This window comes from Lissotriton helveticus, chromosome 10, assembly GCF_964261635.1.
Source record: "Lissotriton helveticus chromosome 10, aLisHel1.1, whole genome shotgun sequence".
Classification (NCBI taxonomy): domain Eukaryota; kingdom Metazoa; phylum Chordata; class Amphibia; order Caudata; family Salamandridae; genus Lissotriton; species Lissotriton helveticus.
The window spans coordinates 305,770,106-305,787,380 of NC_136071.1; the positions used below are offsets into that span (position 1 = coordinate 305,770,106).

Here is a 17,275-nt window from a genome sequence, read left to right on the forward strand (position 1 = left end):
CCATCTTGGATTTCACACTCAGTTTCTGCGTGTTCGGCAACTCGATCTTACCAACAAGCATCCTTGCGCGTCCTTATGACGCTATCGCGCATCCAAATGACGTTATCGCGTACGCACAGTCGCACGGGATTGTGCGGGAGGGTTTACAAACATGGTGGCACACGCGACCGGGAAAAAGCAAACGCAGAACCAAGGTAAGCCATTGCCGCGCACGCATAATGTTATTCAGCGCGCGAGAACTACGCTACGCACCGGATCGCGGAGTAATCGACAGCTACGCGTTCTCCGCGGAACGCGGAGTTGCCGAAACTCTGCAAGCTCCGCAAGCTCCGCGAACGGAGCGTAGTTCTTCGCCCAGGGTTAGCTGTGACCCTGCCTGCTACAGCACAGGCATTGTCCCCAGACGTAATGCTGCCAATGCCAGTGAGTAAGAATGTGGCACCTACTGGACTTGCACACGCTCTGTAATTAGCATGCTGGGGGGCAACGTACAGATTCTAGAGGTGACTTCATGGGGCACTAAAGTTGTGTCGGTCCACAGCCGCATCGAGCACGTTGAGGATAGCAGCAATGCAGGGCTGCAGTATATGCTATTTTGGCTACGCAGCAAGTGGAAAGTCCACACTTAATTTTGTTTATTATTCCTCAAGAGCCCTCACTCCCAAGTTCCAAATGCGCTCTCAGAGCTTCCTTGCCTTAACTCCGTCATGAGCCAGTCCCCAGCTACAGTTATCCAATGGGAGGCTTAGACTCAGGCAGTGGCAGGGTGCAGCAGACTCGGGGAATAGAATGCAAGCCATTGTTTGCCGATGATTTCTTGGATTTGTGATAGGCGTGATGACATCATCACTAACGTGGTGATACACAATCATGCGCCTGCCTGGACAGGCGTACGCCGGCCTGCCTATAAACATTTACCAGCCAGTCACCATGCAAGGTATGTTATTCTTTTTATTTTGAAATTGAACAACTAATATTGAGATCACCACCTGCAGGGTCAGAAATTGTAGCCCTGTGACAGAAGTGCCCGTGCTGAGCACCGGAAAGCACCTGTTCAAATTAACCACTGGAGCTGACCCAGTTCAATGCACGAAAAACACACCCAAAACACAGCATTCTGAGAATAGCTAAAACTCTGCCCCCTGTCATGCAATGCAACTGACAGAAAGCAGCGCTGCGCTCGATGACATGTTTCTAAATCTGGGCCACCATGTCTCAAGTTTGCGCTGCCAGGGCTCACTTATGGCATAGGGTCTCTAGTTTCAGGGTTGATCTGCTTGAAATAGACATTTAAACAATCTTGTCATGCAGTACTTACAGGGCTGTCAACAATACCGGCGTCTTGTTGCTTGTTTCTGCTTTGTTCCCCCTCGTGGTTCTCATTGGCTGATGAAATTGCAATTTCGGGGACTTTCCTTGGAGGATTTACATGCGCAGCTGCGTTGATGCCTGTAATCACACCGAGAACCAACAAGGCCGTCACCAAGCGAGCCATATCCGTCACCTGCTCAGTGGGAGCTAGAATGAACACCCTGCTAGGAACAGACTCTGTTTCACCAGAACCTCGCTTCCTTTACGTAACTTTTATGAAGAGGCATCCGGAGCTGCGCCTTTTAATTGTGAAATCCTCCGTCTCCACCTCCAGTGAATACGTGCTTCTCCCTAAAACTTTCCAAGAATCTCAGAATAATTAGCATTTCTAGGTGTGTCAACAGAGGCTGAGGTCTTTTACTGTCACTTAATGAAACCACTGAGGTGTGATTAATGCTTCAGTATTTCTAGTTTGGTGATTTTGTTCAGCAGATCAACAAACAATACAACTAAGATTAAAAAAAAATCAGATCTTTCTGACAGACAGGTAAATCAGAGTGGAAAAGTAATAGGCGAAAATAGAAAATGGGATGGAACAAGGAAGTAAAAGGAGGAAGGGGGTGGGTAATGCTATGTCATTAGGATTAAAACGTTTAAGCTCGAGTACCAGTGTGATCGGTGTATTTTCTGTCTCTCCTTTTAGGGGATTTACATCCTTTTCTAAGATGGTGGTTGAAAATCTCATCCTATTGAGGATTGTTCGTTACTGGAGTTACTCAAACGAAACAGTTGTCACTGCCTTGTAAGATTAAGGTGGAGAAACATTTCTGTGTAAGATTTACCAATGTCCATCGATGTTGGTGGAAATTCTTCCTGTATACAAAGGGCATTGAGAATGCCCACCAAATTTGTGGTACGTTTTCAATGTCCAGGAAGTACTCTACGTAAAATGCTGGGAGTTAAATATGAGCATTTTGGCAACACTATACATTTGTTCTCCCTGCCCGCACGTTGACCACTGCCGCGCTTCATGGAGTTAACTCTGCCTAACAGGGCGGTGGACTAATCACACTAGAGTGAACAACTGACCCAACACTATGTGTCGCTGAGTCAACTTCAGACTTCGGTGGAGTCGATGATAACGCTGGAAGAGTTTTCGCTGATGGCATTCCTACACTAAGGTACACAATCCATAACTTGCATAACAGCCATGCAAACCATAACCCTCACACCAAAAGCAGTACTCATGATCGCAACCTTTATGAAACAGATGCAGTGACAAACATTGTACATCATTTTTCAGATGAGATTGCATATAATTTTATCCATTCCAATCAGACAGAGATGACTGAGAATGTATTTTGGGGTTCATTAAGTGTTGTTTAACTATATTTTATTTTTGGGTGTTTTTATTTACTGGAATAAATATTGTGAAGTCATAAACATTGAATTTGGTGTGCGGGTTACCACAGCTTGTGAATTTCACAGTTTTTTCATTTGTATTTTATTACGATGTCTGTCCTTGACCTGTTTTTTTAGGTGAATGTTTGAGTTTTTTTTAAAAAACATACGTTGAGGTGTTGAAGCTATATGCATGTATAACTTCACATTAGCATTTAATTGGATTCAGTGAATTCTTTTGGGGTTTTAATCATATTCCATATCCAAAAGGTCAGTGGACCCGACCCTCAGCAAGTGGCTAGCACCCCCCTAGGCATGGACTCTGACAATGTGTAGTGGGGTTGGGTCACAGAACCTGGTCTATATGCCTGGGTCTGTTCCCCACCTTTCATGGATGGCCTAACCAAGGCACGGTGGCAATCCCCACTTTATACAGTCTTTGGGCAGGCATAGTGGGTGTTGTCTGCAGGGCCGGACTATCACTTGGAGCCTGCTAACCCCTAGTACACTACCCACCAAAAAGCCCTACAAAACCCCAAAACCTGGCCAACAAATAACATATTTACCTTTCAGAAAAAGTATTACAAAATTATTTTTAAATGTAAAAAGTAATACATTTAATAAACTACCCACCAAACCTCAAATATAAACACAACCCAAATAATAATGTCTGTTTATATATATACTAGCAGCCCGTCCCGACGTTGTCCGGGTATGAATTGCTGCCGGCCAGTAGTATATTGTTTTGTAGGATTTCGTTTTGATAGCATTTCTTATCTGTGACGGGCCTGTGAAACACTCCGATTCACAGTGCACTGCTGATGCACTTAAGAGTGCACGTTCAGTAGTACTTTATTTTTCCTTACAATATTATATAGCGCGAACTCGACAACATGGCATCAGCACAATTTACATTACAGAAGAACACATTCATTTGTGGTGGGCACGGGGAGACAAAGTGATTTGCCTGGAATCACAGGACGTTGAGCTGATGCCGAGATTCGAACGTAGCTCCCTAGCTCTAAAGTTCGCAATTCTAGAACTTGTGGCGGGAGGTGTGTCTAAAAGTGTATGTCGGTGCTGGCCATCAATGAGAGAGACCTGTGCATTTTTCAAATGGGTGGTGAAAAAATATGAGTATGTTGCTGGAGATGTGGGCCGCCGTGCCACCAATGTACTTACCGGGGGAGGGTAAACACCCAATATTCCACAACTTTCCTTCCGCATGCCATCACTCCGTATACTTTCATTACGAAAGTACCATGACTCTGCAATGCCATTATAACGCATGGCATTACATTTTATATGCTTTTACCACGCATACATTTACAACGAAATTCGTTGTAAATGCATGAATGGTAAATGCATGTTTTTTTAAATGTTTGGATAAGGTAAGTATGGGTATAGGGATATATGTTTTGGGGTACTGAGGTATATGTTTTGGGGTGTTTGGGTATTTTAAGGGTTCAGATATAGTTTTGGGTTATGGGGTACAGGGGTAGTTTTAGGGTTTAGGGATAGGTATGGGTTTTGGGGTACAGGGGTATTTTTAGGGTTCAGGGCTAGGTTTGGGTTTTGGGGTATAGGGGTATTTTTAGGGTTCAGGGGTAGGTTTGGGTTCTGGGGTACATGGGTATTTTAAGGGTTCAGGGCTAGGTTTGGGTTTTGGGGTACAGGGGTATTTTTAGGGTTCAGGGCTAGGTTTGGGTTTTGGGGTACAAGGTCATTTTTAGGGTTCAGGGTTAGGTTTGGGTTTTGGGGTACAGGGGTATTTTTAGGGTTCAGGGGTAAGTTTGGGTTTTGGGGTACAGGGGTATTTTAAGGGTTCAGGGCTAGGTTTGGGTTTTGGGGTACAGGGGTATTTTAGGGTTCAGGGGTAGGTTTGGGTTTTGGGGTACAGGGGTATTTTTAGGTTCGGGGCTAGGTTTGGGTTTTGGGGTACAGGGGTATTTTTAGGGTTCAGGGGTAGGTTTGGATTTTGAGGTACAGGGGTATTTATAGGGTTCAGGGCTAGGTTTGGGTTGTGGGGTACAGGGGTATTTTTAGGGTTTAGGGATAGGTTTGAGTTTTGGGGTGCAGGGTATATTTATAGGGTTAAGATGGGTTAGTGTTTAAGGGTATTGGGGTATTTTAAGGAGTAAGGGTGGGTTATGATTAAGGGGTGCAGGGGTATTTAAAGGGAGCAGGGTGGAATTCGTTTTTAGGGTGTAAAGGGGAGCGCGGGGCAAGCACACCCGGAGCTGGAATGTACAGAACCTGGGAAGAAAAAACAATGAAATATTGGGCACAATGCTCGCTTTTTTTTCTCCGTAATCCCGCGCCCCGCACACGCCCACGCCCCCAGCACATGCCCACAGCACACGATATGAGACATGGCATGAAGGGCGGAACGTACCACACGCCCCCAGCGTTTGTCATGTCCCCAGCACACGCCCACAGCACAACGCAGACACGCCCACAAGGGACTACTTTGCTGGCACGGTTCTTTTACCTTTTAAATGTATATGGTGGGCGTCTGCATAGCCTATGTCCTTCTGCTGCAACTGCCCTTTCCAAAACTGTATTGGGTGTTTTGATTGGTGCTGTGGTTCCTGAGATTACCCACCTCCAAGGTTTGTGCTCTCTCTTTATTATATTAGTATGGATTTTGGTCACAGCAAATCCCTTTTGTTCCCAGTGCACAACGCCGTCCAGGTACATCAATGCAAAAGTAGATTCTGTTTCCTTGACCGAGAAAGTTGGCACTTCAATGGGGTTATCATTCAAAAATCAATCTCCTGTGGCAACATTTAAAAAAAAAACTTTTGGTCTGGGAAACTGAATCTAGGTTATATATATATATATATATATATATATATATATATATATATATAAAAGAAGAAGTCATGGAAGATATTGTGAGTGATGTTATATATGGGCCCTTAGCAGTGCATGGGGACAGAGCAAGTTATAGTTACTTTATAGCAGGAGGCAACTATACTGGCCCTGTGGCCACCCCCAAGGGAGACAACTCCATGCTGCATATGGCCTTTGGCTGTGCACAGCAGGAGTTGGCCAGAGGACCTGGCCTGCAGCTAGGTCCTGTGACCAGCCCACTCGAATGCAGCCTACCCCTCCTACAGTCTGCCAACTCCAAGCCAAGCTTAACACATCAAAGGATTGTCTTTGAGCCCCGGAGATCCCATCCCCAGGGCCAAAACACATATATAAAGGGGATAGGGCATGCAGCCTCCCTCCCAAAGTATTAATACGTCCCGGAGACCCCATCCTCATGGCTGAATTCCATTAAAAAGGGACGAAAGTTGTATGGCTCCCCCCGAGCCTCATTAGCCCCGAGTTCCCCAACCCCATGGGCTAAATTCAATGAAAGAAGGGGCAGGGACCTGTCGCTCCCTCCCTGAGCCTCATTAGTCCAAGGAACACAATTCCCCAGAGCTAAATTAATTTAAGAAAGGGCAGGGGGGCACTCCCCAAGCCCATTTAGGCACCAGGGACTCCATTCCCTAGGGTCAAATTCAACAAAAATGTGAAGGGGCTGCATCAACCCCACCCCAGCCGTTAAAGACCCTACGTCCCCATCCCATGGGGACATATTCAATTAAAAAAGGGGAGAGGGCACATGATCCCCCTCCCTGAGCCTCATTTGGCTCTGGGGACCCCATCCCCCCAGTTATAAATGCAAGAAAAAAGGGGAAGGGGCCTTCCTGGCCTTCTCCCCGAGCCTTCTCAGGCCTTGAGGTCCCCATCCCCAGGGACCCCAACTTCCAGAGCAGTATTTTATTATACTCGTTGTAGTGCGGGCAGGGAAACTACTGTGTTCCGGGGGAGAGCTCCCCGAGACACAGTCAAGGAGCTGGCCCCGTGTGATGGGGTCCCCAGTGCCTTAAAAGACTCAAGGAGGGCAGACGCGTGGCTCCCCCTCCATTTTATTAAGTGTGACACCCTGCGGGATGGGGTTCATGGGACCTTTTTAAGGCTTGGGGATGGAGCCCATGTACCTCTACCTTGTGTTTTTTACCTTGGCCCCAGCGAACGAGGTCCCTCAGGTCTCTCAGAGGTTTAGTGTGGGGCCACGTGCCCCCTTCCCAATTAAACAGCATGCATCACGCTGCTGAGCCCTGGCCCACCCCCAGGGGTTTTCAGGAAATAAGCATGGAGCCCACACATTTTAGCCCCAGTAGGGTCCTCTCTGGAACCCTACCAGAAGGTCTAAGAAGTCAGAGTATCCCTTCCCAGCCCGCTACATCCTTTTTTTGCCTTTTTTCTTAGGACTCTGAACTGAGTACCAAGTCCTAAGATGGCTGACACCACTTCCTGGTTGATTGCATGGCAGACAATCAGATCTCCATATGGGATTTGTTTCTTGATCCCTCATTTTCTCGCCCCAACCCTTGATGTATCACTCTGAATTTTCCATGTAGAGCAAGACAAAGTAGGCCACCTGTTTAGAAAAATTAGTGAAGGTTCGTCAAAGACTTCAAAGTAATTAGCAAACCAAAAAAGGCTTTGTCTATGGAAACTAGGACCTAACTATAACTTCCTACTGGCCTGCATGCCCCCCTACCTAAAAAAATTAAAAATGTGCTGCACTGGGGCCCTGTTCCACCCCATGGATCTGTGGCAATGATTAGAGAAAATTGCAGTTTTTTTGGCCCCTAGGATCCACCAGTCCTAAAGGGCATGATCTCTTTACTCTGCCTGCCCCCTCTATGTTATTTTTATTTTCATGTAGGGCAGCAGTCTGAGTCCTAGGTGTCGATTCCGATCCGGTAAAATGCGCTCCGAATGGTCGTACGGAGAGTTTTTTCCCCGTACGAATCGTATCCGTAGACGTCCCGTACGTACGATGAAGTACGATCCGTACTAGGTGCCGAACTCCGTACGAGTCGTACAGGACTCCGTACGACTCAAATCTCCGTACGAATCTCACTCGGAACCCGCTGTACGCGACATCGCGGCACGTTTTTACGACCCAGCAAGTACGATTCGTGTCGGGTACGCGCCGTACGACCCTTTTCCTTCGGGAGCCGAAAACAGTCGTAAACGCAGAGTTCGCGCCGAAACAGGTACGGAACGCCCCCCCCCGGGTACGGCATGTACCCCCCATGATCGCAGGGGTACGCGCCGTACCCCTGTGGTCATGCGGGGTACGTGCCGTACACCCAGCGTACATGGGGTACGCACCGTACCCCATGTACAGTGGGTGTACGACACGTACCCCATGTACGCTGGGTGTACGGCACGTACCCCGCATGACCACAGGGGTACGGCGCGTACCCCTGCGATCATGGGGGGTACGCGCCGTACGGTGTGTAGGTGATCGTGCGCTTTTCCGTACGAATCAATGTGTACCGTACGAATCGCGTCCGGGTCGGCCGATCGGGATCGGAATCGTCCGGTCGTACGGCGTCTGTACGAGTCGTACGGAAACGGCTCCGGATACGATTCGTACGGACGGGGATTTTACCGGATCGGAATCGACCCCCCTGTGTCATAAAATGGCTGCCCACACATCGTTGCTGATAGGTTGACAGCCAAGCAGATTTTATCTTAGCTTACTGGAGTGAAATATACAAAGTATTTTCATCTTAATTTTTCAAATACTAATGAACAGTTCAACATGATTAGATATGCGGATTGTTGGGCTGAAATTCGAAAACTCAATGCTTATGATTGGTTTAGGTAGGATTTCACAGAGGGAGCGCTCTGAGTGGCTAGCCACAACATGAAAGAAATGTTGTGGCTGCCATTACAGGACTCGGGCCCCAGGTCCCCTCTCCTGAAAATGTTTTTAAAAAAAGGGAAATGAGGTGGCAGAGTAGGGATAACCTGATCCCCTAGCTCTTGTTTGAGAGTCTCAGAGGGACCCCTGGTGCCAAAATGATGTTTCTTTTTAAATAGTATTGCAGTCCAATGGTACTACAAAATGTATTTTATATAAGAACATAGCGCCCGTTTTCATTAAAATCCCCACAGGGCTGGCCAGGGCCATGAGCAGGTGCATTTTATTTTTTATATATTAAACTGGGTAGAGGGGCGTGTGTGTTCCCCTCACTGAGTCATTTAATGGACTTGAGGACTCCCTCCCATGGGGCCTGTGGCAAGTAGAGACGCAATCCTCAGAGACATGAAAAGCATTATTTTGTATTATTTTTTTAAAATTTATTTTATAAAGTTTTATATAGTGCCAATCAGATCCCGAGGGATATCATTGCGCTTTACGGAAGAACAGTTGTAATCACAATAATCCAAGACAAGTGATACACAGCGAGAAAGAGAGGGAGAATCCAACTTCAGCACGATATCAAATAAGAGTACCAAACAGATATGGTCACAATAATCACCAACAAATGATACACAGCGAGTAATGTGATTAACAGGTCAATAACAGGCTGTTACAGGGGGCAATGCCAAATTATGGTAAACATTTTTCATTAGAAAAATTTTGGTTTCAAGTTTGAAAGCAGTAATTGATGATATTCTGCGCAATTCCGGTGGAGGAGAGTTCCAGATCTTTGGTGCCGCACCTGAGAAGGCTCAACGACAACTTCTCTTTTTATTCATGATATGTGGTTTCAGAAGGAAGTTGTAAGGGCTTCTTGACGCTCTCTCGCCACATGATAGTTCAAGCTTTTGTGCTAGGTACCTGGGGGTGTTGTCGTGCAGGGCTTTGTGGGCTAGAACGATAATCTTGAACTGGATTCGAGCTTCATAGGGCAGCCAATTAAGAGACTTTAAGACTAGTTAAATGTGCTCATTTCATTTAGTACCAGTAATTAGTCTGGCCGCAATGTTTAGTGCAGACCTTAGAGGAGTCAGGGTGTATTTGGGAAGGCCACAGAGCGTAGCGCTGCCATAATCTAGTCTCAGCAAGAGCAGTGCTTGGGCTGCTTGTTTGAAGTCATTTTGTGGAAGGAAGGGCTTGATATTTCTCAATGTCCTCAACAAGTGATTAACTCCCTTACATACATTGCTGATATGATTTTTCATATTCAGGGTCTTGTCCAAGGTGATTCCGAGGGATTTGGCAGAGTCTATGATGAGAGGGGTTCAGTTGAACGCAGTGAAGTGAGTCCACCAAAGGTCTAGCTTGAAGGGGTGGTTCGGGGGAGAAACGAGAAGGAACACAGTTTTGGAGGTGTTGAGCAGGAGATGGTTCTCAGTTAACCAATTTTGAGTAGACGTTAAGGTAGAGTTGAGTGTTATGATGTTATCCAGGGATGACATTTTCAAGTAAAGTTGTGTGTCATCAGTGTACATATGGCAGGGAATGTTCTTATCATTTACAGAATTTGCAAGAGGTTCTAATAAGAGGTTGGAAAGGATAGGGGAGAGGGTGGAGCCTTGGGGGACACCCATGAGTACTGGAGAGGACTGGGAGAGGGAGTAGTTTGCCTTAACTCTTTGTGTTCTTTGGTGGAGGAAGCAGGAGAACCATTAAAGCACCAAATCTTAGAATCCCATCCTGTTCTTCAGAGTAGAAAGGAGGTTGACATGATTAACCGTGTCGAATACGGAGGAAAGATCCAGGAGGATCAGGAGGCAGGAGTCATTTTGGTCGAGTATATTTAGTATGTCGTCCATAACGTGTGTGAGTGCCGATTCTGTGCTATGCCACTTCCGAAAGCCTGATTGATGTTGGTTAAGGAGTTGGAAATTCTCCATGTGCGTGCAGAGTTGGGATTGTACACTTTTTTCTAGAAGTTTAGCTAAAGTGGGGATGTTAGATATGGGGCGGAAATTATTGAGGTCAGATTTCTCTGCGGTTGTTTTTTTTAGTATGGGTGATACCTGTGCTGCTTTTAGACATTCTGGGATCGTGCCTTGGGATAGCGAGGTGTATATTATCCTTGTCCATGCGGGGATGAGAGCGCTCTTGATCTCTTTGAAAATGGTTGGGGGCAATGGGTCACTGAAGTGGTTGGATGGATTGATGTTCTGGAGAATCCTGTAGATGTCTTTTTCACTGAAAGGGGTAAATGAGCTCCATGAGGCCTTGTTCTTGATCAGGCTAGTGGGAACGGGCTTTTCAATGACAAGAGGTGGTGAGGGCCCAGGAGCTGGTATTAGAGCCTTCTTGGATGCAAGTTCACTGGAGAGGAGTTGTGATTTCTCAATGAAGAAAGCTGAAAATTCATCGCCAGATGGTGGGCTGACAATGGAGACGGAGTGATTTGTACCAGCAGTTGATTGTTGTTTGACCGCATCAAAGAGTCTCCTGGGGCGATTTGCGGCTTGATCAAGTTGTTGTCTGAAGTATTCTGTCTTAGCGCACTTGATTTGCTTGTTGTAAATACTCCTGACATCTCTAAGGAACTAATAAACAGTGACAGCAAAATATATTCTAAAATTCTAGCATCCAGGCTCGCTGAAGTCAATCAATCACGACATTTTTAGAGCGCACTACTCACCCGTAGGGTCTCAAGGCGCTGGGGGGGGGGGGGTGCCGTTACTGCTCGAACAGCCAGGTCTTGAGCTTCTTCCTGAAGGCGAGGTGGTCTTGGGTCAGGCGCAGGTCAGTCGGGAGGGAGTTCCAGGTCTTGGCGGCCAGGTGGGAGAAGGACCTTCCTCCTGTTGTCGCTCTTCGGATGCGGGGGACGGCGGCGAGGGCGAGGCTGGTTGATCTGAGGTGGCGCTTGGGAGCGTAGAAGTTGATTCGGTTGTTGAGGTAGCTCGGGCCTTGGTCGTGTAGGGCTTTGTGTGCGTGGGTGAGGAGACGGAATGTGATTCTTTTCTTGACGGGGAGCGTGATTACTCCATTGGTTTCCCAGCATCTGCATGGGTTTATCCCGGGTAGGGATACTGCGGACCACGTCCAGTGCGTTAATGCTCTCTTGGACTGGGCCCAGGTCGCTGCCTCTCCCGTCGGTGTGATCCTGTTGGACGCCGAGAAGGTGTTCGACAGGGTCTCCTGGGGGTTTATGTGGGCTGTGCTCTGTTGGAAGGGCTTTAGTATGGAGTTCATTCAGGCTATTCGGGCACTCTACACCTCCCCAGTTGCAGTGTTGCACGTCTCTGGTCAGTAGTCAGGCTATTTTAATATTAGTAGAGGCACCAGGCAAGGGTGCCCTTGCTCACCCTTGCTTTTTGCTCTATACATCGATCCGTTCCTCAGTAAAATTGAAGGGAATTTGAATATATCACCGATAAGGATCAATGATACAGAGTGTCGGACCCTGGCCTATGCAGACGACATTGTTGTGCTAACATTGGATGTTTCTTCTGCCTTCTCTGCCTTAAAGATCTCGTCTGAACAATTTGGTTTGGTTTCAGGCTACAAGTTAAACGTTGCAAAAACCCAGGTTGTGCAATCAACTAATATGCCGCAATCCGATGCCCCAGTTGTCAGCAAAGCAATTTATTTAGGGGTTAAGATCACTGCAGCGGTAGACACTATCCCGGATTTGAACATCTTTCCAGTAGTTGAATCTGTAAATACCAGGCTGGAAAGGTTAGATCACCTGCATCTCTCCCTATATGGCCGATGGAGTGTCCTTAAAATGCTGGTCCTGCCAAAGTTTTTATATCTTTTTAGGACTATTCCTTTAGAACTCTCACAAAGCAGTTTGGTAAAGGCCGATAGGATCTGCTATAGGTTCCTCTGGGGGGTACCGACGCTCTCGTAGGGTTGCCAAGTGGATGTGTCTCCCCCGTGACCGTGGTGGCTGGGGGGTACCTAATCTTGTATTACACTATTGGTCCGCTGTGGTGCAATCTTTAAGAGTACCCTGCTCGGAGATAGGGCGGTGGTTTCGCCCTCTAATAGGCCCACTATCAATGAGATTGGCTTGGGCACGGCTGCTAAGGGCATCTTGACGCAAGTTTTGGAGCCGAGCTACTTCAAGAAGACTAGGTTCAAGGTTATTATTGCTATGTTCTTAGTGTAATAACAAAAGAAAGGCTAACCCAATAAACCCTTGGAGGCTTGGTTAACAGTAATGTAAACAAATATAAAGTGCAAGTAACGGATTTGATTTGAAAATCTTCACAATAATCTTTATAAAGCCAGTTGAATGGTTCTAACTAAAAATCAGATAAATGAAAGTGACCAAAGCAGTTCATACATATGTAACTGTTATATTAGGAAAAAATCAAAGCAGAACACAGGAATATCTTGTCAAAATTTATGAATGTATAAAATAGGGTCAATACATACAGTTGTCATTAAAATAAATGCAGGATAAAAAACATGAGCAAGGTAAAAACCAATCAAGCCTATATCTTAGTATAGTCAAAGCTTTCAAACAATTTTGAATCAAACTGGTATTCAAGTCGACGTTTCGGTCTTTTTTCAAGTTATTCTGTCAGACCATCTTCAGGACAATATGTTACTGCATTAGGAATGTAACCCTTTCTATGAAAAGGAAAACAAGGCATCAATCTGAAAGTTGAATGTTGTAAACGATAAACAAAGGTGTATTTTGATGACAGCTTTTGATCTTTATTGAGAACTTCCAATATCCTCAATGGTGCGTAGGTAATCACACTTTTTGATGTTGTAAATGCAAACAATATTTGTTCAGTGATATCAGCAACACAGAGTCGTGATCCGCATCGGCTTGGGCAGCGTCACTGACAGGCTTGATTGATTTTTACCTTGCTCATGTTTTTTATCCTGCATTTATTTCAATGACATCTGTATGTATAGACCCTATTTTATACATTCATAAATTTTGACAAGATATTCCCGTGTTCTGCTTTGATTTTTTCCTAATATAACAGTTACATATGTATGAACTGCTTTGGTCATGTTCTTAGTGTGGCAGAAAATCCGGCGGAAATTGTCTATTCCTAAAGTCAGTATTTATACACCATTCAAAGCCGCCCAACTCCTGCCCTCTATTTTTCAGGACCTTTAGATGGTCTTTAGATGGCAGGCATTGGGGTTAACGGTTATAGGGGATTTAGTTGTGGGCGGGCAAATGTTTTCTTTTTCTTTTTTGAGGGATAAGTTTCAGCTGAACACCCATGACTTCTTTAAATATCTTCAGGTCAGAAGTTTTATTTATAAACATCTAAGCGAAACCCCCTCAATGCTAGATAAGGTAATAATATTTGAATTGATTCAAAAGAAAGCTAGAATAGGCACAATTTATCAACACCTATTGTCTGGCCTTCTGGACGATTTTGAGGCACAAAATCTTAAGTGGGAGGGTAAATTCGGGAAGCCTGGGGTCGATATTAGGTCTGCATTGGACTTAGCCAGCTATGTTTTAGTTTCTGGTAGCCTCCGGACCCAAAGTTACATGGCAATGTTCGATCTTTATTATACTCCTGCTAAAATAGCGAAATGGGGGGGCAGGAAGGGTTATCAATGTGCAAGGTGTGGGCTGCATGCAGCAGATTCCATTCACATGTTTTATTCATGCCCGAATCTGCCAGAATTTTTGTCTGATGTGGAGCGTTTCATAAACTCTACGCTTAATATCCCGCTTTTAATCTCCTCGGAAATGGTGATAATGGGGTTTGAAGGTGTAGCAGTGGCTAGAAATGCACGGTATGTGTCTGCATTTTTGTTTATAGCTATCTCAATGATTCGGCTGTGTATCACCTCGCAATGGCTAAGCCCAGAGTCACCTACGTTTGTTAATTGGAGAGCCAGGTTGCTTGCCGTATATAACTTGGAGCTCTCAGTATTCTCTTTAATGGTAGGCGGAGGTGGGAGTTGGCCTGTAAGATCTGGTCTCCTAAGGAATGGTTAAAGTAGTTTTTTGTTTACTATAAGTTTAGGCGTAAAAGTTCGCTTGCTCTGCTCTTTTTGCTATTTCTTACTTGTCCTTACAGCTCCATGAATTTCTCGATGTTCTTCTTTTCTTCTTTTTTTATCACCTTTTTTTCTTTTCTTTTCTCGTTTTTCATTACCCTATTGATGAATTTTCAACTGTCATTATTTGCCACAGTTTCTTTCCATTTATGGTGTTTGTTGTATGTTATTGATTAATCATAGTATGCCACGACTTGTATTGTTTTTTCTTTGTGGATGGAAAAAATATATATATATAAAAAAAAACAGCTAATTATCCAACAATTAATAATAACTTAATTTACAAATTTAACACTATAAAATCACAATTATAAAAATATTAATAAATAAAAATTAATCAATACATTTTATATGATTAAATTACGTCCCATCCTATTCCCCTTTAAACCCACAACCCGCTACAGAACAAAAAATGCAAAAATGCAATAAAGAATAAATATTAATAACTACTATAAATAATCAATAAAATATATATAAATGAATAACTTTACTCCCTAATACCCTATAAACCCACAACCCGCTACAGAACTTAAAACACAAAATTCTATAAAAAAAAATTATTAACTACTAACATTTTAACACATATAATAAAAATACAAACAATTCTTATTCAAAAAAAATCAAACACATATAAAATATATACTAAAATACATATTATTAATAAAAAATCGATATTTTGAGCAACAACATTTTTACAAATTATATTTAACACTTTGATATTGTTTCAATCGATATAACTTACCTAAAATTGATATTCTTGACTACGATATCTTTTCTTTCAATATTCCTGACCCACAATATTTTCACCTCGATATTTGTGCAAATCGATATTTTTACATCAATATTTTGTCCTTGCACCCATTCAAACTATCTAATGTTGGAATGATGGCAGGCAATTTACCTTCCAGGAAGGCTCTTCCTGTGCTGGACAGCATCTGGTCTGGTGCTGCTAAGACTGTGGTCCCCTTTCCACTTCTATTCATCATTCCTCGGCTTCCCTTAGCTTTGCTGTGGGAGATGAGCGACTAGAACCAGTGGGGACTCAGAAAGGGATACTTATCCCTTCTATGCCAGATATTTGACAAGGTGGGTGGTTGTACCATTCTGGACCTGTCACTGATTTGATTGAATCACTCCTTCAGTTTGACCACTGAGATTCAAATTACAAACTTCTCAGGTGCTGCACTGGCCTAGAAATATCTCTGTGTTTTTATTTATTATCTTTCTTAAGCGCTTAAGGCATTTGCTTTCATGTGTGCAGGTTTTGGAAGACAGGTGGTGATGACACTGAAACTGAAAGAACAATGGGGCCGATTATGATGGCGGGCGGACTTCGCAGCTGCAAAAGGAAAGCCCACCATAGGTGCGGCGGTCCCACAAAACGAATTAGAATGCACCCGCCAGTATGGCAGCACCCGCCACAATGTAAAAATACATGTTTTGCATGTGTATGTACCACGTGGCAAGCATCGTGCGGTGCCTGCCACCTTGTACATGCATATGTAGGGGGGGTACCATAGGTACCCCCCCAAGTGCAGCAACCCACCCCCCGGGGGCCCACAACGGGCCCCCAAAGGCATTCACTGCCTCTCTTTTTGTGGCGGGAACTCCGCGGCAAAAGACAGGCATCATAAGGCCCACTGCGGTGCCTGCACTGCACCGCCTCCATAGCACCATAGTACCAGGTCCCGCAAAGCGGGCAGAAAGGGACCGCCTTGCGGGACCACGGCAGACAGTCTTTCCGTCCGCAGCAGTACCTTTCCCATTCCCACCTCCATCCTAATTTGACGGTGGGAATATTCAGGGTGATGGCGGGAAATCTGACACCGATGGGCCGGCGGTCCTCACCGCCGGCCCAGCAGTGGCGGACTTCCTGCCATCGTAATCGGCCCCAGAGTTCTGGGTAATTTGGACAGCTGCTATCTAGCATGTGTTTAGCTTCTATGGTCTGCACAAGCCTCAGATTAAACTTTAAGACTTAGACTAATCAAATGTGACTTTATCAGTTTATCAATGATCATATAGTGTGCGTTGGCTGAAGATAATTTAAGGCACAATGAAGCAGCCAGATGAAGACAGCAGCTCTCTAAGAGAGAATTGTTCTATCAGTCGAATGACAGTGTGTTTTAGGATTGGGGCTGAAGAAAAGACACTTCTTTAAAAAGATAAATTGTTATATTCTGCTTGATTCCAAATAAAGTTCGCCCCCTTCCAAGCAGTGAGAGACACAATGATCTCAGACAAATTTGCCATGAAGTGTCAAAAAAAGCTAGGAAGTTGCACATCAATTACTGATGTGGGCTTAGGCTAGCTACTATTGGCAATGCCTTTTTTGGGTTCCATATCAAGGATCTCCAGTGTGAGAATAAATAATACAAACATCAAATGTTGTAAATGTAATTGGCACTTCAGTTTTTTCCAATAGGTGATGCACTTAAAACCTTTGCATTCCAGCCCTCAATTGTCATACATTCTCCACAAACTTTGTGAATCACTGGAGATTGTCCAAAACCAAACTGACTTCAGCTGAAAAGAATCCAAATTAATTTTGGATTTTTAACTTAACTCTGGTTAGGACCAATAGCAGCAATGCTGCTTAACCCACAGAGACTCTCATTGTGAAAGATCTGTCATCTCTCCATTAGGCCAGCATCTCCTCTGAATTATTGATACCAAGAGTATGATCATTTTGGGAGCAAGGCTTATGGAAGTAAAGTTGGACCCTTTTCCTCCTGGTAATTCCTCAATTCTCAGAGTGAGTTGCATGGTATCTGTGGTGTTTCTATACACCTTGTAATT

The 17,275-nt window shown here is 44.7% G+C and overlaps 1 protein-coding gene across 1 annotated transcript in view; it reads right to left on the bottom strand.

The window, feature by feature from the left end:
• LOC144783766 (uncharacterized) overlaps positions 1-1,594 on the bottom strand; it is a 51,041-nt gene extending 49,447 nt beyond the window's left edge. The window contains exon 1 of the mRNA XM_078662458.1: positions 1,319-1,594. Within this exon, the coding sequence (XP_078518584.1) occupies positions 1,319-1,495 (177 nt within the window). The 5' untranslated portion in view covers positions 1,496-1,594. The remainder of the gene's footprint in view (positions 1-1,318) is intronic.
• Between the last annotated feature and the right edge of the window lie 15,681 nt (positions 1,595-17,275).